This window comes from Chroicocephalus ridibundus, chromosome 9 (genome assembly GCF_963924245.1).
Source record: "Chroicocephalus ridibundus chromosome 9, bChrRid1.1, whole genome shotgun sequence".
In the NCBI taxonomy this organism is placed as follows: domain Eukaryota; kingdom Metazoa; phylum Chordata; class Aves; order Charadriiformes; family Laridae; genus Chroicocephalus; species Chroicocephalus ridibundus.
The window spans coordinates 47200329-47224754 of record NC_086292.1 but is presented as its reverse complement, the minus strand read 5'-3'; the positions used below and the strand labels follow the sequence as shown (position 1 = coordinate 47224754).

At 48.1% G+C, this 24426-nt stretch overlaps 1 protein-coding gene across 1 annotated transcript in view; it reads left to right on the top strand.

The window, feature by feature from the left end:
* Window positions 1–24426, top strand: part of IGDCC4 (immunoglobulin superfamily DCC subclass member 4) — a 49892-nt gene that overhangs the window by 19879 nt on the left and 5587 nt on the right. Inside the window, exons 4-17 of the mRNA XM_063345381.1 lie at window positions 621–776; window positions 1302–1712; window positions 2464–2628; window positions 3734–3871; window positions 5015–5185; window positions 5758–5991; window positions 11075–11182; window positions 11952–12135; window positions 12821–12948; window positions 13134–13304; window positions 13832–13969; window positions 14469–14574; window positions 15542–15776; window positions 22909–23073. Of these exons, the coding sequence (XP_063201451.1) occupies window positions 621–776; window positions 1302–1712; window positions 2464–2628; window positions 3734–3871; window positions 5015–5185; window positions 5758–5991; window positions 11075–11182; window positions 11952–12135; window positions 12821–12948; window positions 13134–13304; window positions 13832–13969; window positions 14469–14574; window positions 15542–15776; window positions 22909–23073 (2510 nt within the window). The remainder of the gene's footprint in view (window positions 1–620; window positions 777–1301; window positions 1713–2463; window positions 2629–3733; window positions 3872–5014; window positions 5186–5757; window positions 5992–11074; window positions 11183–11951; window positions 12136–12820; window positions 12949–13133; window positions 13305–13831; window positions 13970–14468; window positions 14575–15541; window positions 15777–22908; window positions 23074–24426) is intronic.

Here is a 24426-nt window from a genome sequence, read left to right as displayed (position 1 = left end):
AGAGGGTAGCTCATGGCCCCTGTCTCTGACCCAAGCACCAGAGCCCCAAGGAGAACCAGATGCCATCCTGATACCTTACAGATCAGGAGCTAAGCTGGGGGCAAAGAACCAATCAAGAAGCTCAGTAAATTTGGGTTCACATCTGGGACCCAGAAGAGGGAAGAACCCCTGAGTTGTTAGTGATTCAGCGCTCTTGCTGACATTTGCATTACCGAGTGAGGGGAGGAGGCGTGTGTGTTCGTGCATGGGGGTCAGCAGGCAGATCCAGCAGCTTTTCCAAGATGTGTGTTAGCATAGCATTCCCTTAAATCTGCTATTCCTAGGGGCTCTCGTTGCAGGCACACCCTACACATCAGAGACTATTTTGATCCAAACCAGAACTTTTCCAGTTATTAGAGGCTAAACTAAACCTTTGGCCAATGTTGGCTTGAGCTGCCTGAGGCTCGGTCAAGCACTGAGGAGCGTCCCAGCAGGAATCCTCCTCTGGGCTGGGGGGTGGGATTTGGGGGTCTCTCTGCTCCCCAGCTGTAATCCTGGCTCTAGTAGACATGTTGTTTACAGGCCCTCCTAAAGGGCACCTTGGGGCTCCCTCTCACATTTGTGCATGTTTCTTCCTGCAGATGGAAAGCCCGTTTCCACAGATGTGATTGTGCTGGGCCGGACAAATCTCCTCATTCCTTCCAGCCAGCCCCATCACTCAGGGGTGTATGTCTGCCGTGCTAACAAACCCCAGACCAGGCAGTTCGTTACAGCCGCAGCTGAGCTCCGGGTCCTTGGTGAGTAGAGAGGATAAACGCTCCAGTAGAAACACTGGCCAGGTAGCTGTGGATTACCTGGACCAACACCCAGGAGATCCCCAAGAAGTTGTTTTTGTGGCCTGTGCTGGGTAAGATGGGAGCCAGGTTAGAGCCAGGAGGCCCTGCGTTGGGATAGCTCTCGGTGGGAGCGTCACCTCTTTAATTTGGGGTTTAGTTCCTTGTGTTTACTGAACCGTTTTATGCCTTATTCTTGGTCTCCAGGGTTCCCCCATGGAAATCTCTATCAGCAATTAACTTTCAGGATCTTGGAAGCCAGCAGGGAGAACAGCCTAGGATCAGGGAACGCAGCACATGATTGATACAGAATTTATTTTTCCTTTTGGACAGGGTCTAAATTAAGCCTCTAGAGTCCGCCTGGCAAATCCTATCTTGTAAGCAAAGCTGCTACTGAATAAAACATAGCACTGCGTGGGGAGGAGAAGGGATTTGCTTTGCTATCTTTTCCTCCTCCTTCCTGCATTAATTTGTCCTCTCTGCTTCCAGCTACACCCAGCATCTCCCAGGCTCCTGAAACCATCTCTCGCACCCGAGCCAGCACGGCTCGGTTTGTCTGCAAGGCGGAGGGCGAGCCAGCCCCAACCATTCACTGGCTGAAGAACGGCGAGGCCATCCTCTCCAACGGGCGGGTGAAGGTGCAGAGCAGCGGCAGCCTTGTGATCAATCAGATCGGGTTGGAGGATGCTGGCTACTATCAGTGTGTGGCTGAGAACAGCTTGGGCATGGCTTGTGCCACTGCCAAGCTCTCGGTGATCGTGCGGGAGGGTTTGCCCAGCGCTCCCAAGAAGGTGTCAGCCGTGTCCCTCTCCAGCACCACAGTCCTTGTGTCCTGGGAGCGGCCAGAGTACAACAGCGAGCAGATCATTGGCTTCTCATTACATTACCAGCGGGCTGTGGGTAGGTGTTATCTGCCTGTGCCACACAGCTGTATTGCAGGTTCAAGACACAAGGCACGGGTTGACTTTCTTTCCCAGCTAGTGACAAACGTAAGGCAATTCCAGTTAGTTTAGTCCTTTTCATTGCAGGTAAAGGAATTTTCTCTTGGAGTCAGCACTAGCCTGTGACAGTGCCTGTGGATTAGCTGGCATATACTAACTTGTTGACCATCAGTAGCGGATCCACGTAGCTGAGTGTTCTGGATTCTAGTGGGACCAGACACATCTAGAAATTTATTTCTGTTCTTTACTTTTTCCTCCCATGCATTGATTTTATATGCAAAGAATGTGATTATTAGTGGAGGTATTAAACAGCCACATTGTGTACAGGGGTAATCACTAAATTATTCACACCCAGAACCTGAAGTGAGGCACTCGCGTCTCTTGGGGTCTGTCTTCCCAAACAGCCAGCAAGTCAATACTCTTGCTGAACTGTTGCCAGAGCTCCTCTGAAAATTAAGCTGATGACTTCAGCTGCTTTAGCATGGATTAAGGAGCTTGAGTCAAAATGGAGATGTTAACATTGAGGCATTGAATGTTTCTGCCCAAAGAATTCACATAAGAGATGGGTTTTCTGCAGGTGCTGGGAAAATGGGAGAAAACATAGTGATTTTTAAGATGGATTTACACTGTGGACCTTGTGAGTTAAGTGATTTTTCGAGGAGTGTCTTGGCAGTTCACTGACCTGCTGATCAGTGTTTCCTTGGCTCTAGGAACAGATAACGTGGAATACCAGTTTGCTGTCAATAATGATACCACTGAGCTGCAAGTCAAGGACCTAGAACCCAATACCAACTATGTCTTCTACGTGGTCGCGTATTCTCAGCTCGGAGCCAGCCGGACATCCTCTTCCATTATTGTTCAGACCCTGGAGGACGGTGCGTTGAATTAGATGGGTACTGGTGCCTAAAAAATGTTCTTGGCCTGTTTCATGGTGAGCGTTGGTATTCATGGAGAATACCATCAGCTCCTAGAAACCTAAACCTACTGCTCCTATAGCTTCTTGCCAGAAGCCCATCTGAAAAAAATAAACAACAAACCAAGCACCCTGGTCTGACCGTCATCTTGGGTGATGAAGATCGTGAAAAATGATCTCACTGACACTGGGGCCCAGGAGAACACTGCAGGAACTGCAGTCATCTCCTCTGAGCTTTCATCTAGTTAATGTGACATTGCTCCGAACTTGACTCTGGGCCAAACCTAATTTCAACTCCAAAGACAATTGCAATTTGTAGGGTTGAGAGCAGCCTTGAGGCTGGATCCCTTAAGAGTCAGTAGTTTGTGTTGATTTTACCATTTATCACGTAGCATTTTGCAAGCAGTAAAGGCAGAGTTCCAGAAAGACAGCTACCCAACAGGGAAGGACATGTACAGCTTTCATCAGGCTGCAGGACAGAGGCAGGAAGCAATGGTTTTGGCAGACCTTGTGCAAGCCCCTGCTACGCTGCAGGGTGCATTCTGTGCTTTTAATACTCCTGACATAGTGAACCGCGTGGTCCCACGTGTACGTGTCTGAAGCCTGAAAAGCTGTGTTGAAAGCATGAAAGCTGCCTGCAGCACAGAACAGTGATTCTCGAGGGAATGGGGATTCCTGGACTGAAGTCTCTTGATCCATGAGCCATTTCCTTCAGTGTCTCCTTTGTGCTTCACAGTACGGTGTAGGCTGTTAGCTGCTCTGTGCCAACCTGCCCAGTTTGCAGTGGACGTGGGTTCCCTGGGGAGCAATGTGGTGTGGCCAGCAGGCTCTGATCAGGCTGTTCAAGCTGTGCAGCCCACCATCTCCCCTCCCCAGACACCCCACTGATGCTCTGAGCTGTTGAAAAGCTGTGGGACATTGGTTCCCCCCAGGACAGACAGCATGTCACCAGTGTCTGGCCAAGGCAAAGACCAAGTAGTGGCCTCCAGCCGACTCAGAGAGCTGGCAGAGATGTGCTGAGGTCTTGCCCCAGTCTTTGCTGACTTCTTGTTGTTGCTTCTGCCCAGTTCCTAGTGCTGCCCCTCAGCTGTCCCTGTCGAGCATGACTCCTGGTGACATCCGTGTGACATGGCTGCCGCCTCCTCCAGAGCTCAGTAACGGCAAGATAACGAAGTACAAGATCGACTACTGCACCCTCAAGGAAGGTGAGGGAACTGTGTGTTTTGGGGGAAGAACTTTATGCTGGTTGGGGAAGAAGGATGAATACATTTGATTCCTTTAAAATGGAGTCTAATCAAAGTGATCCATGCAGAAAAAAAGCAAGTATCCTGGCCAGGCTGTGTTGCTCTATTGCTGAGTTTTATCTGGTTTTATTTATATTGTCAGACACTCTAAGAAGTCTTCAGCAGGGACAGTAACATTTACCTATGCTGGATGCGGCTGTTTCAATTCCATGTGTGCTTGCTTTGCAAATCCTTCTGGGTATTTGCTCTTAAAACCGTCAAAGCTCTGCAGCTTCTCACTTCCCAGGGTCACGGTTCTTACTAAGAGAAGGATGAGGAGTGTGATGAAGTGCTGGACATGTTCCCATGTGTTTGATCTGGGTTAGTAGTCTGTGCTGTGACTCCTGGCTCTTGGGTTTTTGCCCTGAGCTTGCACGTGGCTGTCTGGCATCGTAAAACCTTGGAAACGCTTGCGGTCCAGGGATCACACTCAGCAATATGCTGTTGCATAGCAGGGACAGCACTCCCAGCTGAGTTTACACGAGGTGAAGCCGAAAAGCAAGACCTCTGCATTCATCAAACAGGCAATATGAATCTTCAGCAAGACCAATTAGTTGTTACAGTGAAAATCCCAGGCCCTTCTCAGTTTAAATTTCCTGTTATCTCCCTTATGAACTTGGGTGGGCTGAAGAGGGAGTGATAAAACCTCAGTCTGCTTGGGTGAAGGTGTGAATTTTGCAGAAAGTAGCGCTGGTGGACAGTTCTGGTTCAAATTAAAGTGAGGATTTAAATACAGCAGGGAGAAGCACTGGAACATACCATCAGCTACCATTGGCTGTGCTCACGTTCTGCCGTCACATCAGCGGCAACAAGGTTTCTGACAGCTCCCCTCCGGGCAGGCTCAGCGGTGCTGAAGGCAACCTGCAGTTTTGAATGTGATGAAGGGGGTTGTCAGTCCAGGATATCAGCTCTGCCCAGTCTTTAGTTCTGGTTTTTCCTGGCGGCAAAGCCAAGCCAGCCCAATGCAGACCACGTGGGGGTAGCTGAGCTTTGTGGCTGCGCAGTTGTGTTTCCCTTCGACGTGGGGAAGCCACGTTTTCAGTGGTGTCTCCTTCGTTCCAGCAGATCAGGTTACCTCCATTGAAGTGGGTGGAAATGAGACACAAATCACTCTTTACTCGCTCCATCCCAACAAAGTATACAAAGTTCGCATCGCAGCCAGCACCAGTGTGGGCTACGGGGCCCCTTCTGAGTGGACTCAGCATCGGACTCCTGACAGAGACAACCAGACACATGGTAAGAGGCTGGGTGACGCCTGTGATTCGGGGTGGGGTGTGCAGGATATTGGGGAACTTAAGGCATGATTGGAGACGTTTGCTTTCGTTAGGGAATTATAACCGTTGGTTTTGGTACCCAACTTTATCTTTCTGTTGAGCAGCCCCTCTATGTCTTGCAGCTTACCTGGTCCTCCCTCCATGTGCAACTGTGAAAATTCTTAAAAAAGAAAGAAAGAAACAAGCAACCAAAACTCCCAAACCCCAGTGTTGACATTTGGGAGTGGACAGACAATTCTGCCAAACAGAGCTGAGCCCAAGCTAGACTCCAGCAGCAGTTAAAGATGGTGTTTTCTCAGAATACCTTGAGAATTTCCCATACTGGCTTTTTGACGTTGTTTTTTCCTGTGTCACTTGGCTGGTAAAGTCAACAGTAGTGCGTAAGTGTACCACCATGTCAAACAGGGGAGACATCCCACTCACAGGACAGCATTTCCTCACACACCTCCCTCAACACCAAGGACAAGGAGGATCCAGTAGAGCAGGGAAATGGAGACAAGTGGCTGAATGGTTTTCTCTTGTCTTTTCTTCTAGTTCCATTTGCCCCAACAGAATTAAAAGTGCGAGCGAAGATGGAGTCTCTCCTGATAACATGGCAGCCCCCAGCCAACCATGCCCAGATATCTGGCTACAAACTCTACTACCGACAAGTGGGCCCAGAGGAGTCCAGCGATGAAAGCCCTTTGGATGGTGCTGAAGATGAGAGCTGGGATGTAGGCCCCATAAAACTAAAGAAGAAAGTGAAGCAGTACGAGCTGACTCGACTAGGTTAGCTGGTTACATCTTAGCAGTTGGTGTGGAAAGCCAGGGTCTGTCTCTTGCACTTTGTAGCAGTCCTGGGATGCTTCCAAGAGGCTCAGTTATCTGCCTGACTGCAGATACATAGAACCGGGACCATGTCAGCTTTTTTTAAGAGCACCCAAAGTCATTTCTGGAGTGGGGCTCTTGGTGTTTGTTCTAAGCAGAGTTTAAAACACAGAAATTTTGGATGCCAGTGTAGCAGGGGATTGTATTTTTAATGAAGGACTACTAATATACTTAGTATACGCTAATAAGTGGACCTGAATCAATTAGGGTTTTTTTTATTGTGTCAGTATAATGAGTGCCTAGATTAAAATGTCCAGTCGGGACAATGATCTCTCTTGCCCTGTGTATTTCTAGAAGCACCATAATTGAATGCTATTTGAGATCTCTCTCTATTAAAATGCAGAGATGGGTTAATTCACAGCGTGCTAGTTTTGGGTCAGTATTCTCCTCCACCTTTTCCTAAGGGAAAAGTGGTAGAAGACTGAGTGTCCACGGCTGGAGAACAAGTCTGCACCACAGTCAGATCTCCCTGCCTGCCTAACTGCGCTTGGTGTTTTCCATAAGGGGTTATGTTTCTAACATCTGATCGTACTAATTAGTTGATTTGCCCATTGATACAGGATGGAGAGAGAGGAGAGAGTCATGGCAGATGCATCCTTGAAACAGGATTCTGCTTCTTAGAGTTCTTCCATCCCCCGCTTCATGCTTCATCCCTGTTACTGCCCAGTGAGCTGAGACTGCGGGGCGAGTGTTTCTTATGCTGGTTCATTTTACGCGTCTGGCATATATATTATGTATGGTGTAAAGGTCAGGCTGCAGCACCTGGAAAGACAGTATGTGTCATCGCTAAGTAGGTTTCCAGCCATGTTGCAGCCATCCTGCCACTGAGAGGGTGTTAACAGTTATGAGTTTCTCTGAAGAATTTAGGTCTGTAATTATTGTGCTGTGGAAACCACATGTGAACATCATCACGCGCTGCACTAACCACTGGCAAGTCAGTTAGCACAGGGACTTGGGATTGGGCTGAATTGGTTCCAAATGCTCTGGCATGATGATGCTGAGAAGGCTGCTTGTTCTTCTATAATTACTTCCTTAAATTTGGGCATCCGTCAAGCCCTAATGATTTCCTTATGATGTGGTGGTTGTGTATTGGCCATCTTTGTGTCAGGAAGAGAGTCTCGGGTTTCTTCCAGCCGTGGATGTTCTCGTTTCTCCCCCTTTCGCTGTTGAATGACATGCTCCTGCACGCGTACAGTAAAGGAAGAGGTCAGGAATCTGGCTGTGTGGAGAAAGGCAGGGGGTCTGGACATAAAACAAGGAGGAGGAGTGACTGGGATTTAGAAGGGTTTAGGTTTAAGGCAGGGAGCTACCCTGCGCAGGTACTTACGTCTGCATTAGGGGTTTGTAGGCAGAGTGGGTAGCAGTCTCGGGAAGGGTTGGCAGCCCTAATGTGATCTGCAATGCTGCACATTGGCCGATGGGGAATCAGCTGGGGGGAATTCCCAGCTCACGGATGTCTGCCTGGGAAGCGCAGCAGTGGAAATCCTATGATCCCTCTGCAAAAACAAGCAACCAAAATACCCAACACTGTCTCTTGAGAGCATCTCTTGATGTCAGGGTAAGGGGGCTGAATGTTGGTGAATGGTACTGTCTGGGGGGAGAGTGAAATTTGCCCAGGCTGGCCCATAGGAGGTGGGCTGCTGAAGAGGTGTCACAGCTGAAACTACAAGTTGGGTCAAGAGCTTGAAGAGATAAGAATAGAACAGAATATTCTTTGTTTACATAGAATAGAATATAATATTTCAGTTGGAAGGGACCTACAACAATTATCTAGTCCAACTGCCTGACCAGATTATTAAGGGCATTGTCCAAAATGCCTCTTAAACAGTGACAGTCATGGGGCATCGACCACCACTCTAGGAAGCCTGTTCCAGTGTTTGAAATGGTGTCGGGAAATCCCAGGATTAGGCACTGGGAATACAAGGCTGTAGCTCAGACATGGTTGCATACCCTGTCAGTGCAAACAAGGTCCAGCTTCCCCGTTGGAGGCTACGTCCTGCTGCAGCAGTCACTAAATGCCCCTTGGCTCCACGTCTCTGCAGTGTCACTGAAGCCAAGGCTCTGCCTCCTGTCCCTTGTCTTGGCTTGGGGTGTGGCCTGAGAGACAAAACTCCTGTCCCACTGCTTGTTCCTGCATAGCTCGATACTTGATTTCCTGATTTTCCCTGTGTTTTTTTTTTTCCAGGAGCACAGCAGGGCAAGAGGGGAAGCACTTTGTGGGGAGACAGCTGCTTTCGAGGCAAGCCTCAGACCGAGGTGGATGGGTGCGCAGAAAGCAGCTTTGGGCAGAGCTCCTGGAGCACAGTTACTCTTTATTCACAGTGATAGCACAACTATTACACCCGCAGAGAGCCCTGCCCGTGTTTCCTGTAACATCAGCCTATGTTTTACACTGCAGTAAGGGTCTTTGTGCTGGTCTGGTGCAAGATTCTTGTTTTATTTTCTCTTGCACTGGCTGGTCCTGCTACTGAAATGGTGCCAACTTTGTCCACCGCCTCTTCAGGCTTCCTCATCCTTTGCCTTTCTACCAACATCCAGCTTCTTGATTTTGCCTTTAGTCAGTCATGTCCCAACTATCTCCATTTGAGCTGTCTGAAATAAAAGAAGACTTTTCTCCCATGCTTGTGCTATCCTCTGGAGCAAGCCATGTCTCCTTAGAGCGATATTACTAATGACATGCCTTGTATCTTGTCTGAGAGTTATGTGCTGAAATCCTGTGAGGGAGGTGGGCAGCTGTTCAAAGGCACGTAAGAAATAGAGCGATTTCATGAGCCCACAAAATCAAAAAGAAGCTCTCCTGAACCACCAGGAGGGCTTTTCCCTGAGAAATTCTTATTCATTTCCATCTACATTCTAGCAGTTTCTCTGTAATGGTGTGCAACTACCAGGGCCGTAATCTACATGAAAAATAAATAGTAAGGATCTGATCCTGTCTTCCACATTCCCATGAAGGAAGAACGCATACCTCTGGGAGTGACTCCCTGGAGATCAGGGTATTTTCCCACTTAGAGGAAAGTATGGCACCTGGCCAACATGAACACCTTGAAAAACTGAATGAAACAACATATTTAGCGTATTGGATATATTACACAGTCATCCAGATTAGTGACTTGAAATGATCTGGACTAGATTATTCTGCTTATATTTAATGTATGATGGAATGCAGTGAAATACATCTGTTTTCATGCTGCCTACTAGCTTCTTGACAGCTTGATGGAGCTTTATGTCTGCATGTTCTAAGACCTTGAACATCTGGGCTTGTGTATAAAAATTGAAGCCAAGCCTCTGACTGAGAAATCCAAAATAACCCTCTTTTCAGAATGTGAATTGCTTGATCTTGTAGTAGAGGTCCTCTGGCTTCACATGTAAGTGGCTGCTGTATTGATCCTACCCAGGGAAGGACATGGAGGACTTGTCCTTTCCTTCACTTCATTCTCCAACAGGAGCTGCCCACAGCTGTGTCACATCTGTGAGCTCTTCCCCATCGTTTTGGATCACACCATCTGCGATGAGCTCGTGTCCCAGTGAAGCCCAGCCAAACGCTCAGCCAGGAGGCGGAGTGTGTGTGCTGGTGAGAGACAGGCTGTGGGCTTCTTTGTTCCACCAGGCCCGTGGTCTCAGCCGTTTGGAAGTTGAGCACCCTTTGGCCTCTTCCCCCTTGTGTGGATTTGAAGCACTTTCCTGCGGCTGGAGAGTGTGGAAATGCAGATCAGGCTGCCTTGGAGGCAGACAAAACTCTGTTTGCTTTTGGGATTCTTTCAGGGAGAAAAATGTGGCTGAACTGTTTTTATATTCTGAGCGCGAACATGTGTTGTGGAGCAGAGAAAGCCTTTGGTAATTGGTACCATTAGCCTCTGGGAGCGTAATCAGTGCAGTAATAATAAAATTGGCATCAATAAGAAAGGTTTTATTCTGCTTACGTTGTCTGGCAAAGAGAGCAGTGATCTATCAGGGCAGGGAATGAACAGGCACGTCCCAAATTAACAAACTTCATCAATGCGCTGCAGCCAAGGCAACCACAGGCAGTCTGGACTGCTCTCGCTGAGCTTCTGAATGGGCTGGCTGCTGAAGGGAGAAGCTGGCGAGTGTCTTATTTGAGAACTTTGTTTCTCACAAGTTGTTTCCTTGATTAAACATCTCCATGAAAATAAATCCTCAGATGTTACTTAACACAGCAGAGGAGTGTTTCAGCTGATGAAAGGCTGGAGGAAAGAGGAAGGTGAATTTTGGAGCAGGGCAGCAGAGCTTAGAGTCAGAGCATCGTGTCCTGCAGCCTAGTGTGAATCAAAGTGGGATGTTCCCCATAGAGTTCATAGCTGCCTGATGGGAAGGGTGTGTAAGGAGGACCCCCAGGTTTCTGGTGTGGGTTTTGTGTGTGCTGTTGCCTTTCAAATTGCAAATCAAGAAACTCTGCTGTGGAGGCAAAAGTAGTTGCTGTACAACAAAAGCTGACAGTGACTTAACAGGGCATGTGAGGACTTGCTGGAAGGAAGATCCTTACGGCAGTGAATAAATCAGAAAGGACTTTAGAAATGGGAGGTGCGTTTTGGAGAGGAGAGGGTGTCCACGCTCCTCGGGAATAAACAATGCAGTGGGGGAGAGAGAGGAGTCATTGTGCATATGTTTCTTTAGTAGTTTGCAAGGGAGAAAGATGAGGAGATACCAAGATGATGTGCTACAGGCCATGACACTGGTTAACCCTTGGTGTCTGGGGCAAGTCCGTTTGCTGCTGCTAATTTCTGTAAAAAGCAAGGGGAGAACTAGAGAGTAGCTGTGGCAATACGTGCACCAGTTGAGACAGTATTTGAATGTGAAAAGCCTGTAAGAGGAAGGGGGGCTCCCTGATGTATTTTAGTAAATACAACTCAGTTCAAGTTACTTTCTTGCATGGTGAGAAAAGCTGGTCAGATGGAAGAAAACCTGCCTAACTGGGGAGGGTTGGTAACAAAAATAACCCCAGACAAACCCTGATTGATTTTTCCAGCTCCTGGGAAACTCTATGAGGTGAAGCTGGTGGCATTCAATAAGCACGAAGATGGTTATGCAGCGGTTTGGAAGGGCAAAACAGAAAAGGCACCTGCAACAGCAGTAGGTGAGGAATGCCCTTCATTTGTTGTCTGTCTCTTCTGCTTGGCATGTGCCTTCAAAGGGAGGGTAGAGGTAAAGTTATGGAAGATGAACTTGAAGGACAATATGAAAATGGAGAAGGTCCCAATATAAGGAAACTCCCTTTGACAGTCATTGCAAATTGTATTGGAGGAATTATCTCGGGAAGGAGAGAAAGGAGTGGAATATCCCCCTTCTCGTTAGAGTTGTTCTTGTACTGAGGGTGGATGGCCTTCACTGTGTTCTCTCTGTCCCCAGTAGCAGCTCAGGGATGGTCTTGGAAATGCCAAATCACTTGGGTTTAATATCTAACGTTATAAAGATTTGAGAACATGAATTAGCAGCATGCCAGGCTTTTTGCAGTGTTATAAAGAAAGTAAAAGCTCTGAAGACCTGGGCTCCATTCCCAGCTCCGCCAGTCTGTTGTGGGATGGTGAACGGTCTGAGCTCCTCCTTACACTGGTGTGGGCCTGTCGGGTGGGTAACTTTGCAGCTGGCCTCCTGCGCTCCACAGTAGTACACCACCACCTTGGTGTGTGGATCCTCATTGTGATCTTTCCCACCCGTGAGGAAAAGCATGAATCGCTGCATGCGCAGCCGGGCATCTAGGCTTGCTCTGGAAGCCACCATATCGGTACAGGCTTCACAACCTAGGCCTTTTTTATTCCATGTTTTCTGTTTCCATGGTGGCTGTCTCTTACCTTACTGTCACATACGTCTCCACCTCTCTTTTCTCTTTTTGTCTTGCACTGTAGATCCCCCTGTGCAGAAGGGTCCTCCATTGCCTCCAGTCCAAGTCTATGCAGAGTCCAACAGCTCAACTTCCATATGGCTCAGGTGGAAGAAACCTGACTTCACTACAGTCAAGATTGTCAACTACACTGTGCGCTTCAGCCCTTGGGGCCTGAAAAATGCCTCTCTCGTTACGTACTACACAAGGTAAAGCGGGATGCTATGGGTTCATCTGCCGTGTATTGCTCCTGTCAGGAATTAACACAAGGCAGGAGGAACCTTCATGGAAGTTCTGGTGCTGAGCAAAATCCTGGGTGTTTCACATGCTGGAAAGGTCTGCCTTGGTCACAGATACATTCAGAGCTGGTGAAATGTGGCACTGAGACTTGTCCATGACTTAAATAGCAGGGGATCATTTACTGGCTGCTCATTGCATCTTCTCTGCTCTGATCGGACCTTACATGCTTGTTTCCCTGTTAATAATAAAGCCAGGTGCAATTATGGCCATTCTCAAAGCGTTCATGACTTGTGAGATGTTCCTCACAAGTTTGGGTTAAAAATTGCTAGAGTTTTAGCTGTTATAATAATTTGGGGATGTATTTTAGATCTGGATTCCTGTGCAGGTTTTCAGCCTATAACCAGGCTGTGTTTTCAAGTTTTTCTCTGCAAGTACCTCAAAAATGGTCCTGGGGGTTGGGGACTGTGCTTTGTAACTGGGACCTGAGTGCTCTTCCATTCACATGACTGCAGGTGATGAAGCTCTAGATGAAAAATCAAATACTGTAGGACTTAAGATAATCTCTTACAGTGCTCCTGGTCGGGTACCGAGGTGGCAGTCAGTAGGAGAACCATCTAGCGTTCATGGCCTTGTGAATGTGTCCTCTTTCGGCAGCTCGGATGAAGACATTCTCATTAGTGGGTTGAAGCCCTACACTAGGTATGAGTTTGCCGTGCAATCCAATGGCGTTGGCATCGATGGACCCTTCGGCAGTGTGGTGGAACGGTTCACGCTTCCTGACCGTGAGTATTTATGGGAATTGAATGCTGATATCTCATGGCTTTTCTTGAATCTCTATCAAATCCCTCCTAATGTGCCCCTGAGAGATGTGGTGATCTCAGATCACCTCCAAGCTCTGCCCTTCATCTTCAATGCTGCTCTTCTTATTTCTGTTGTTCATGCTGGGTCTTTTACATGTCTTTTCCAGGTCCCTCAACTCCTCCATCTGACCTGCGGCTGCACCCGCTCAACCCCTACGCTGTCCAGGTGCACTGGTGCCCCCCTGCTGAGCCCAACGGCATCATTGTGGAGTATCTCATCCTGTACAACGCCAACAACACGCAGCCTGATGACATGTGGACCTTGCTGACGCGAGAAGGTGAGCCTCCTCAAGGTACTGTAATACCCCACCGGATCCTCCTCCTCCTGCCGCCTTCCTTGCCTATGGAGCCCTGGTTATTCAGTCCTGCTGCCCTGATTTTTCCCTCACTTTGAGCACATAAACATTCAAGAGCTTATGCTGCCAGCTTTCTTAGAGTGTGTGCTAGGCCTTGCTCCTGGTCATTTAGGAGCATCTGGGGACACGGCTAGTGAGAGACATGAAATCATGCGTGTCTGGGGCTGAAATAGCCATTATTATCCAGCAAACGTCCTGCAGATACAGGCTGGCAGGCAGTAATTCCTAGGAGAATGTATGCCAGCAACACCACGTGCACTCTGTGTCATCAGCTCTTTAAGCAGCAAGTTTGTTAAATCCGAAGAGGTGTATGAATTACCTCTTAAAGCCCATGACACAAAATCCCTCATTTCTGAGGGTCCAACAGAATTTTGCTGCAGCTTTGCTTCAGCCTCTGAATACTCTTGAAACTGCGCATTTTAAACCTGTTTTGACTTGCCTTTGATTAGGAAATATCTTCAGCACTGAAGTGCATGGCCTGGAAAGCGATACCAGATACTTCTTCAAGATGGGAGCAAAGACGGTCGTGGGATCTGGTCCCTATTCAAACGTTAAGGATGTGCACACCCTCCGGGAGAAGTTGTCTGGTATGAATTTCCCCTTTGTCCTGGTGCAGGAAGTGAGTTGTGTTTCTGAGGACCACAATTTGTCAGCAGCAGCGTTTCTGTTTGCCAAGCAGTTGCCTGATGTCACCGCGCAGGCTGAGAGATGTGACTGTGTGCAGGCCAGTGCAGAGGATCACGCCAGAATCCTCAGATGTGCAGCTCCACAGGCCCCGGGCAGCTCCAGAACCCATCCCACAGAGCTTCATCTCTCTTCCCATCCCAGCTCCTGTGGAAGGGCACGTGCAACCTGCATCTTGCTGCTTTCTGTTAGCCCTGTGTAGCGTGAAATTAATGAATGTGCATAGATGTCAGTTTGCTTTAAGCTGCTCTAAATTGTCATGGCCAAGTAATGTTCTTCCTTTATGCGTATAGAGGCATCGCCTATTGGTTTCAGTGAAGCTTGTGCTTCTCTGAACGTAAGATAATTTGTACCTTCTTCCTGCTAGCAGCTGAAATAACGTATATGTCCTTCCCCTGCTAGATGTTCTGGATATCCACTCTGTCACGGGAATCATCGTGGGAGTCTGCCTGGGGCTGCTCTGCATCCTCTTCTGCATGTGTGCCAGCTTCCGCAACAGCAAGCAGAGGTAGGTGTCACCTCGCCTTTGCGGGAGGGAAAGGAGGCTGATGCGGAAGGAGACAAAAAACACCGTGAGCTTCTTCCCCGTGTTCAGCTGGGCTGTTTGGGATGCAGTGTAAGACATCAGTTAATACAAAGATTGAGTCTTGGGAGTGCGAGCTAGCTAAGGAACATATTTAGTATGATCTTTTCACTGATTTGTTTTCTCAGTAGTTTGTCTTCAATTTGCATTGTTAGACTAATAGGTTTTTTTACAGAGAAAAAAAAATCAAGAAAAGGGAAAAAAATACTATTTGCCAGATTATTACCTGTGTCTGTGAGTGTGGGCAATATTTTGCTTCTGAGGCTGGACATCCATAAGGATGTTTGGAAAGGATTGGACTGAGCCCAAAGCCCTCGGCTCTCCCAGGGGTCTCAATCCAGCCACAAGCATTTGGAAAGACCATGATCAGAAAAGAGCTTATTAGTTGTTGAGAAGAGCTTTGAGCTGGCAGCAGATCTCAGGACTAGTGACAAGAAACTTCTGAAGTCTTGTCTTAATTTGGCCACCAAACTTTTCTGTCCTGGTGCATCTCTGACCTGTAAAGCAGAGATGACAGGACTGACACAGCTCCCCACGATCAGGGGTTAGAGAGCGCTTGCTGGACCTCTGTTGTCTGCTGCCCAAGTGATCCACTGGCAACGGGAGGGCTTGGCATCCAGCACTGTGCTTTGTATGAGCTTTAGGGTTAGTGAAGGTGGTGAAGAGATGCATCTGGGGAGAGGCTACTGCAGCAGAAGTTGTAACTGTAGATGTGGATAGAGTATCCCCTTCCGCAGGAGCAGCAGGGCAGGGGCTTGGGCCGGGTCGCTTCCACAAAGACAGGCTGAGGACCCCCCGGAGTGGGTCACTTTCTCTGGCAGTTCATGGCTACTGGGGGACAGAGGAAAGTGAGGCTCACAAGAGATGTCAGCTCTTGCTTGTTTTCCCTCAGGGAGGCTTTGCCAGGCCTGGATTCCCAGGCAGCTGGCAACCACACTTACTACCACCGGAGCAGGCAAGGGGTGGCAGCTCCCCGTGCCACCTCGGATTCGCATGAGCTAGAGTCCCTCATGTCCCCGCTCCCGGAGGATGCACCCGTGCCCCTGGGGGACATTGCAGAACTGACGGAAGTGCACAGCCTCATCCACACAAGCCTCCCTGAGGACATCGTCCATGGGAAGAGGAAGGTAAGGACCCATGCGTGTGATGGCTGGGCTCCCGCCCTAGGCAAGAGCCTTTGCTCGGTCTGTCGCTGCTGGAAAGCCAGGGTCTGATCTTGTCCTGGCTCTGCGAGGTGCTGTTAGTCCTGGCTGCAGGCTGGTGCCGGGCAGCCATGCATTTCCCTCTGTAAAACCGACTGGCTCGGTCTTGGCTGTCAGATCTAGGTTTGGGATCCCTGTGCCATCTACCACCCCTTTTCACCTCCTGGGACAGTGACCCTTCATCCCCAGAGAAGCAGTTACCAGACTTCCTGCTGCAGAAAGGTGCCCTGTTCCTGTTGCTCTGGCATATAGATGGTGTAAGAAAGTGTGATGTTCAGAGTAGATGCTCTGCTTTCCAGGATACTCTTTTGCTTAGAGTAAAAGGAGCTTTGTCCATAAATGATGTGTTCACTGGAGTACCCTTGAAAATACAGAAGAGGTGAAATTGTGTTTTATTTGTGAGCCTTATTTTTTGAAGTAGTCTTTTCCTGCCTTGCTTGGTTTGCCTGACATTGCATTGTCTTTCACTCCTCCCTGTCCATTTCCTCTCTCAAGCTTGCCTGAAACATTTCATTCCATTAGGGAACCTTTAATTGGCCTAATTTAGTTAATCTGTTTATGTCTCTCTTTGTAGCCCAGGGAGAGCATGTAAAGTAATTAGGAGGTTCAGTAAAACAAATGTATTGTGAGCGCATGGGATTTCACGTTTGCATCGATGATGCGCTCTTGTGTCGCTGGGGGAAGGTGAGTTCAGGATACCTGGCTCACCACGAGACCTGTCCTTGCTGCTAGTGGTGGTGTAGGTATGATCTTCTGGAAGTGCAACATCTTCTGCTGGCTTTAATAGTCCTGTGAGCTGAAGCCGTGCTCTTGGCCATCCCGAAGTGCCGCGGCAGATGAGCACTCAGCTGAAGGAGCAACAGTTTGCAGCCAAGCCACATCTATGGATTTCGGTGGAATGTATCTGCCTGTCTGGACCCAAGCCGAAGAGTGTGAGGAATTTCCTACAGCTCTTTCTGTTAAATAAGGAACAAATGTTTTCAGTGATGTTGACCTACCCTGAGAACAGGTTGCAGTGGAGGGAAGTTCCCTCCCTTGGGAGGCCTTTCTGGGAGCAGCATAATCCAGATTTTGCTTCCAAAGCGGCAATCCTATCTGCAAAGGTTTATACAAAGATTTTCATGTGTGCAGAGCCAGGGCTGGAGAGGGCAGTGCCAAGGCCTGGCTGCTCGGGGCTTAGCCTGGGAGTTTGGGGCACCCAGCGTCTGCAGCAGAGGCTGGCAGCGTCTGGCAGCAGAGTTATGCTCAGAGATCAGAGCTTCGGGGACAAGGGCGATTTTGGCTGTAGTGTCTCTGCCTCTCTAATTGGATGGGAAAAAGCCACCGAGAGTTAAATTCACTGAGGATTTTTGCCAGCAGAATAAAGAGCTTGTTTTTTTGATGGGTGTGGATAGGGAAGCAAGGATCACCGAGGAGCAGCTGCATGCAGCCACCCGGAGAGCAGTGTTGTCACCTGTGCTGCCTGGTGAGGATGACCTGGCAGGTGAAGGAGAGCTCAAGTGGTGGCCGGGAGCAACAGGCTGTTGTTGCTGGGAGTAGGCACTGGAGGGAGATGTGCTCCCACGCAGGAGGCCCTGCTCCCTCCACTGCCCAGTTCCTGCTGGAAGTGCCACCTGAGCCAGCCCCGAGTACCGCTGCATCCTGCCTGTACTCTGACATGTATAATCAAGGGTGAAAAGACTCAGGCTAAAAACATCTTTATGCTGCAGTTGCCAAGAGGCCACATGTCCGGCTGGCAGTGGGATTTTTACCTGGCTGGGTGGGCAGGGAGTTGGGCAGGTCTCACAAGCATGGCTGGAGTGGTGCACGCGTGCCTGGGCTCCTTAACAGATGTAAATCAGAGCTAGGGGTGTGTGCATCTCCCTCCATGTAGACAAAAAGCCAAGGCACAAGAGTGCGTTGTAGGTTCCTTGGGTTGTTCTGTGTGCTGCAAATAGCTTCTTCCAGTGGCCATTTCAGCTAGGCTGCCAGAAACCCTCGGAGACCCCGCCTGGAATGGTGTGTTGCTGGGAGCTTTGTACCCACCGCGACTAGCTGGTTTGTTGCCTTCTCTTTTCTTCTCTCATGCTGTGTGTGGCTGGGGCTGTGAAAACCCACAGAAAGGAATGTGGTGGAGCCACAGGAAAGAGAGAATCCTTGTGGGAGGAAATTTCTGGTCCGGCCTGGCAAGAGGAAGCTCCCCAGGGTGCTCCAGGTCAGGTACTATCACTTGTAGTCCTAGTCAGTAAAGAAAGAGAGTGAGAAATGTCTGAAGATCCCTTTTATTTAACAGCATATCATGTCACCACAAAGCTCATGATGCTGGCTGGGACAGACTGCTAGTCGGATGCTGCTGCCGCTGTTGGGCAGGTTTGTATAGCTGTGATGCCAAGGAACCGGCAGCTCCAGGCCTGCGTGACCTTCTCCAGTTGCCTGCTAGGCTCTCCGTCCTCAAGTTACGCTCCTGAAACTTGTTTTGTGTTGGCTGGGTAGCACTTGCCATTAGCAGTGGCAGTGATAGCTGCTCCCATGCTTGTAGGCTCTTCACATGCTGGCTCGTTACTTTCATGGATTATTCTTTATTGTTTTTATTCTTATGGCAGCCGGAGGCTCCAGTGGAGACTGGAGGTTCCGTGTTAGGAGATGTACAAACACAAAGAAGGGACTGTCCCTGTGCCATAAGCAGTCAGAAGTGAGTGACTGTCATATTGCAGGTGTGGAGAATGGTGAGACCGAGGGCAAGAAGTCTTTAACAATGCTGAGACCTGAACCAACTCCTGCAAAGAATCTCAGGCAAGGGTTTTGAGTCCCCTTGCATGTTTTCAAGTCAAGATCACCAGTTCCTTCGAATGTAGGGCTGTGATTCCTCTTGAGCCGTTACAAGAAATGCTGGGGGTACAGGATGGTGCACGTGGAAGGCAGGACATTCTTTGTGCTGCTGGACAGCCCGCAGGAGCCCTCTGGCCACCCTGCCCCTGCTTGCAGGACAGCAAGGTGCTGCTGCGGCCGAGCTGTCGGGATGAGGCCCCTCTGGACAGCTGACAGCTCCATTAGGCAGGAGTACGCTCGGCCATTTAGTGGGCCCTTTTCCTTCCTTTCTGTGTGTTTCCCAGTGGTCACACATGAGGATTTGTAAATACACTGACAAGTGATTTTCCTCTCTTACTATTCCCCTTTCAAGTGACCCCCAAGCTGATGCCCTCAGTAGCCCACATTATAAATGACAGCGTAATGCACGGGCTGTGGTGATGCAGCTCTGCTTCCCCTGACAGATGGACTGAGGATGATAAAATGGCTCTGCTCCAGACATCTCTGTCACTGCTGCTTTTGGGCCAAGCAATTTAGGGGGTGGGGGAGAACGTTAAAAAGCATCTGCTTTCCATGGAAGACTTCAGCTTTTCATTGAATGAAGCCAAACCCAAGCATTTTGGCTTGGAAATGTTTGCCATTATGCTTCTTGCAAGCTGGATCCTTCCTTGCTTGCTACCCCTGTTCTTCCCTGTGGGCCTCCTCCCCACTAGGACTGCGATTCCCGTGAAGCATCCCTATGACACAGCAAGCAAAAGCTGTAACGCATCAGGGAACTTGGATCTACCCGGGTTGTTTGTCATTTTCGTGTTGAAATTTTTCTGAATGGAAAAAAAAAAAGTCCCAATGTTTTCTGAAAAGTTTTGGATGAGAGCTGTGCTCCTGTGGACAGCTAGCAGAGATTCTCCTTTTTCTGGTGGGGGAGAGGTCTGTGTTGTGTTCCATCTTGTTTAGAGGCACCGCGGTGGGCAGGGATGCCTGGATGTTGGCGTGGCACGGAGCTTTCCCACTCCTGGCTGGTGTGGTGCTGTTCAGCAGTGACTCCTTTCTCTCTGAAGTGACACCCTTAAAAGCTAGGCACATCTGAAACGTCCCCAGTCTTCTTCCGCACAGGATTTCAAGCTAATTTAAATAACCATCCTCATAAAACAGGGAAGGTTTCAAGATCAACATTTCCTACACGTTCATTCTCAGCTCATATATTCGCATGAAATCACTACTTGTCACTGAGAAGGTAACATGATCTAGGCACATTTTTACTAGTCGGAGTTTCTATAAAAAGGCTAAAATGAAAAGACTTGTTTGCTTTGATAAGGATTTAGCTGTAATGGAAACACCTTTTGCTGGAAGATGTTTTTATTAGTTTTCATTCTTGTGTTTGCAGTGAATTGACAAAGGGATTTTTCCCCTCTCTAAATTAGTATTAGACTGACACTCCTTGCCCTCCTTCCTCTATTGTAAAAACCAAAAGAACACGTCCTTGTCTTCCTTCAGCCATTCACTAGCCCACCTCGAGTAGAAAGGAACAGTATCATTTATTAGAGCAAAAGATACTGCTTAAAAAAGCAGAGAAGCTATCAGGCACACAAGACCTTCTTCAGGTCTGTGATGAAAACAGACCTAGAGTTAATTGCCGCTGCCCAACCTTGGAGACTAAGCCCCAAGAGGGATTTATTTTATTTTTTTTTCCCCCCTCTCAAACATAATGTGCTTGAACAACATGTGGGATATAGGCCATGTTGTATGGCTCATGGTTTTTTCTGTTTGTTGAAAGTTGCAAACTGGTACAAAACAAGTTTGTTCTTCGTTGCAGCCAATTTCAGCCAGAGCTGAACAGGCTGTTCCCAGAGTCATCAAAACCTATGTAAACATGGCAGATTGACATTTCCGCTAACAGATGGTCCTTTGGGGATTGCAGTAGAGCTGCCTGTTTCTTTCCACATTTTTTGGTATTCACAAGATGCCTGCAAGAAGGTTTTCAAGTTTGCTCTGTGTGTGTGTGTGTATGCGTATGATGCTCAGATCATTCTGATGGCAAATATGCATGTAAGCATCTATAACAGGACACACATTTGTGTGCATGTGTGCATATTTGTGTAGGTTCGACACTGAAATTTCCAGGCAGTATTTGCTCAGTAACGTATGTTCCTTGGAAAAGGCACAGAAGCCATCAGTCAGCGATGTAGCTGCAGAAAGCCTTTCAGATGGCAGCAGAAGCAAATTGAACACATTCCTCGAGTACTCGCATGTAGTGATATTCCTTATTGTGAGCTGTGTGTGATCGCTTGGTTGGTTTCTTGCTATTAAAGTGTAGTTTAATGATTGTCCGCTTAGAAAGGGAGCAATTAGGGAATGCTCTTGGCTCAGAGTATGTTGTTGAGGATTGCAGAGAGAGGAATGGCAAAGGTGCTGCCTCCAGCATCCACTTCTAAATTAGCGAATGCGTGATATCCACAGCGCTGGGTTTGGACATCGCTGTTCTGCAGGATGCTGTCATATAAATGAGGCCCTTTACTACTTGTTGTCTCAAGGTTTGATCCTGAGGCAGCAGCAAAGCTCCTACGGCTCGGCGTTCGCACTGGGATGTCACCGTGCTCTGCCTCCCGCCAGGTGCTGAGCCCCTTTGGCACTGAAGTCAGGGTGGACAGAGAGTGCTCGGGAAAGGCTCAGGCAGCTCTTGAGCGCATACATGAGCGCTTTAATGTGCCTTCTGCCAGCACCGACAGCATGAGGTAGCATTTGCTTCTTGCTAAATAGCTGACTTAGGAATGCCTGGCTCACATACAACATCTGGTCATGTATTTCTACCTAATTTCCAGCCAGATGGACCAAGGCACAAGGAGGTCAAATGACTCACGCAAGGTCAGGCTGATGTCAGAAATCTCCTTGCCATCTCGGCTGGACTCGTGCTACGTTGGCTGTTGTTGGAGTAGATCTGGCCTGTGTAAGTAGCGTCCACATGTGCAGCGCAGAAACCTGTGTTTCTCCTGCCTGACAGTGAGCAATAGGTGGTTAGTGGGTTTGAGTAGATGTGCCGTATATCGTCACCCTGCACAGCCGTCATGCTCACACCACCGGTATTCTGTGTGCACAACCACAGTTGTGGCAGGTCAGGATTTTCTCTTCACTTCAGCATTGCGTCATCCTCTCACTTCTGTCCAGGCAATGTGTAGCATCTGTGGAGTGATCCCAGAGATAACTGGCTCACGTATTCCTTAAATCTGAGTGCACGTGGGTGTGTGTATATATGTGTGTGTGCAAGTCAGTAGCAAGGCTGAGCTCAGGTATACGCAGGACAGCCCAATAAAATCAAAACCTGGAAAGAAAATACTTTTCTGCCTGTGAACTAATAGTCTGAGCTGTTAAATAACTTCATCTCTTAAAGGCACACATTTCCCATACACAGAGGTGTGCATTCAACAGTTTATTGCAAGGGGAAGCTGAGAGAACCCAGAACAAATTGCGTTCAGCCCATATAATTTAATTAGATCTACAAACAAGGTAACACTGGTTGCCCAGGGGACTTAAAGCTGAGCTAAGAATTGCTTGGTGGTCTGTTGCAAAAAAAGAAAAAATTAAAAAAAATAAGGCCCCCAGTTTTGTGCCTCTGTGTTGGTGGGGAATGGCAGAGTGTTTACCCAAGCCCTAGTTTAGAGCAGGAAATCTGTCTGCTCTGCAGAGCGAGCAGTTTCACGTTGTCTTCAGCTCTTAGCGGAGCACACGTGCCAGCGGAAATAGGTGAGGGTCCTTCTCCACACTGCAGAGCATTGCTTATGCCAAAGCAAATACTGTAATCATTCTGCTCTAGATTCCCACCATCCCAGCTCCTTTCAGCTTTGCATTATTTTTCAGTAGGCTCATGCTGCTCTGGGTTGTTTGCAGCTTTGCGGGGAGTTGATTTCAGTGGACCTTTAAGTGATGGCTTGTGTCATGATGTACCTGTTGGCCTAAGACTTTGAGAATCAGTGGAAAGCCCACTTCGGTTGTGAACCATCTGGCAGCTTTTATCCACTTGCTCTGCACCAGACCGTGTAACAGAGCAATAAAGCCTGTTGTAATGGGGTGACTGTGCCAGTCCATTGCAGTGAGCATCTTTATTTCGATGCCATCAGAAGTGAGCTCCGCATTTAACTTACATCTTCTAACACCATAGTATTTTCCCCAACTCGAAACTCCCTTTTTCAAGCTGCTTCTTGTTTCAGGTGTGTGAGGATAAGAATCTCTTATCTGTGATAATTGGATCTTTTCTCCTCCCAATTTTCTTCTGCAGTCTTCATGGAATAAATCAGCTAACCAGCCCTGGACAAACAGCATAGCCAGATACGGGGACGCTATCACAAAAGAGCCTCTCTCTGCTGTGAACGGATCACTGAAGCTCCCTTCCAGTGCCGGACAGAAGCTTTTGTTACAAGCTCTGGTTTACGATGCCGTGATGGTGGGTGTCTTCAGTCATTTATTGACTTGTGTATTCTGATGTGTTTTTTTCCATTTATGCTCCCCATCTCCCTTTCTCCTTTCTTCCAGCACAGGAGACAATGTTTTCTTCTCCGAGCTAGCTTTAGTTGGCTGATCATGGGCTTTATTTTTTTTCCTGGATACAGGAGTGTATGCCAGCGAGACTGATGGGATTTTACTAAAAGCTGTTTGTTTTTGCCAAGCATTGCTTAAAGCCTCAACTCTCCCCTGATTGTCTGTCTTGACTCCAGCCAGCCCTTGAGGGCCTGTGCCATGGGCTTGTTCTTTTAGTGGTGGTCAAGTGGGCTCAGATAGTTCGGTTGTCGTCGGGGTTGTGGCAGTCCCGGTTCCTGAGGACCCGGAACCGGGCATGAGGAGTCTGCTTCGGCTCTTTGCAGCAAGCAGCCTGCTGACTGAGTTAGGAGCTGCAATGCTCAGCACAGTCCTTAAGGTCTACAGTGTGCTCGCCTGAAGGAGGTATTGCATTTTTGCCTGTAAAAGGAGTCAAAGATCAAGGGTTGATTTAAGCTTCTTGTCCTGATAGGGTAGAGCAATTTCCACTGCACTTGTCTTCTTTATGGGGGTGCACAGATTGGGAGGAAATCCTGTTTCTGATACGGCTTCATTGGAATAAATACGCACTCCCGTGTTTGGGAGAGTTTGTACAAGGATTGTCTCTGTGTCACAGTCTCAGCAAAGCAAGCTGACATCTGCTCAGATTCACTCTGTACCAGAAGATTTCTTTGGTTATTGTTTTAAAAAGTTCACCCCCCACCCTTTCCCCCCCCAGCAAATACTTCTGCATAACCTACCTATATTTCCTTTCCAGATAGTAGTGTGAAAATCAATTATACACAGGATGTAATTAACGTTGTGGATAGAGTTAAGACAATGTTTTACAATCCAATTACAGGGCACTGTTTACAGCACAGCTTACCCATCAGAGTTTGTCAACAAAAGGAGAAAAGTGTTAAAATATGTAAATGATGCACAAAGTTGTCTTCAACAGAAAGTGCAAATTACACGTGGGATATCTGGCTTCCATACTTTGAATTGTCGTCTTGCTACTAAATCACACTCAGCCCAGAATCTGAGCACTGATTGCCTAGAGAGCTTTTTGTGAGCTCCCAAAATAATTTGCCTGTTAAATTATTGAATGATAATCTAGCAGAATGACCTGCTTGTTAGCCAGGCTTGTGGAGACCTGTACCCCGAACTGCACTTAAGCACTGCAGAGGAGAATCAGTTGGTTTCTTTTTGAATTAAAGTGCTTGAATTTACACCAGCTTTTGCAAGCTGTGACTAGGGCTCTAATGAACAAACATTTTGTAAT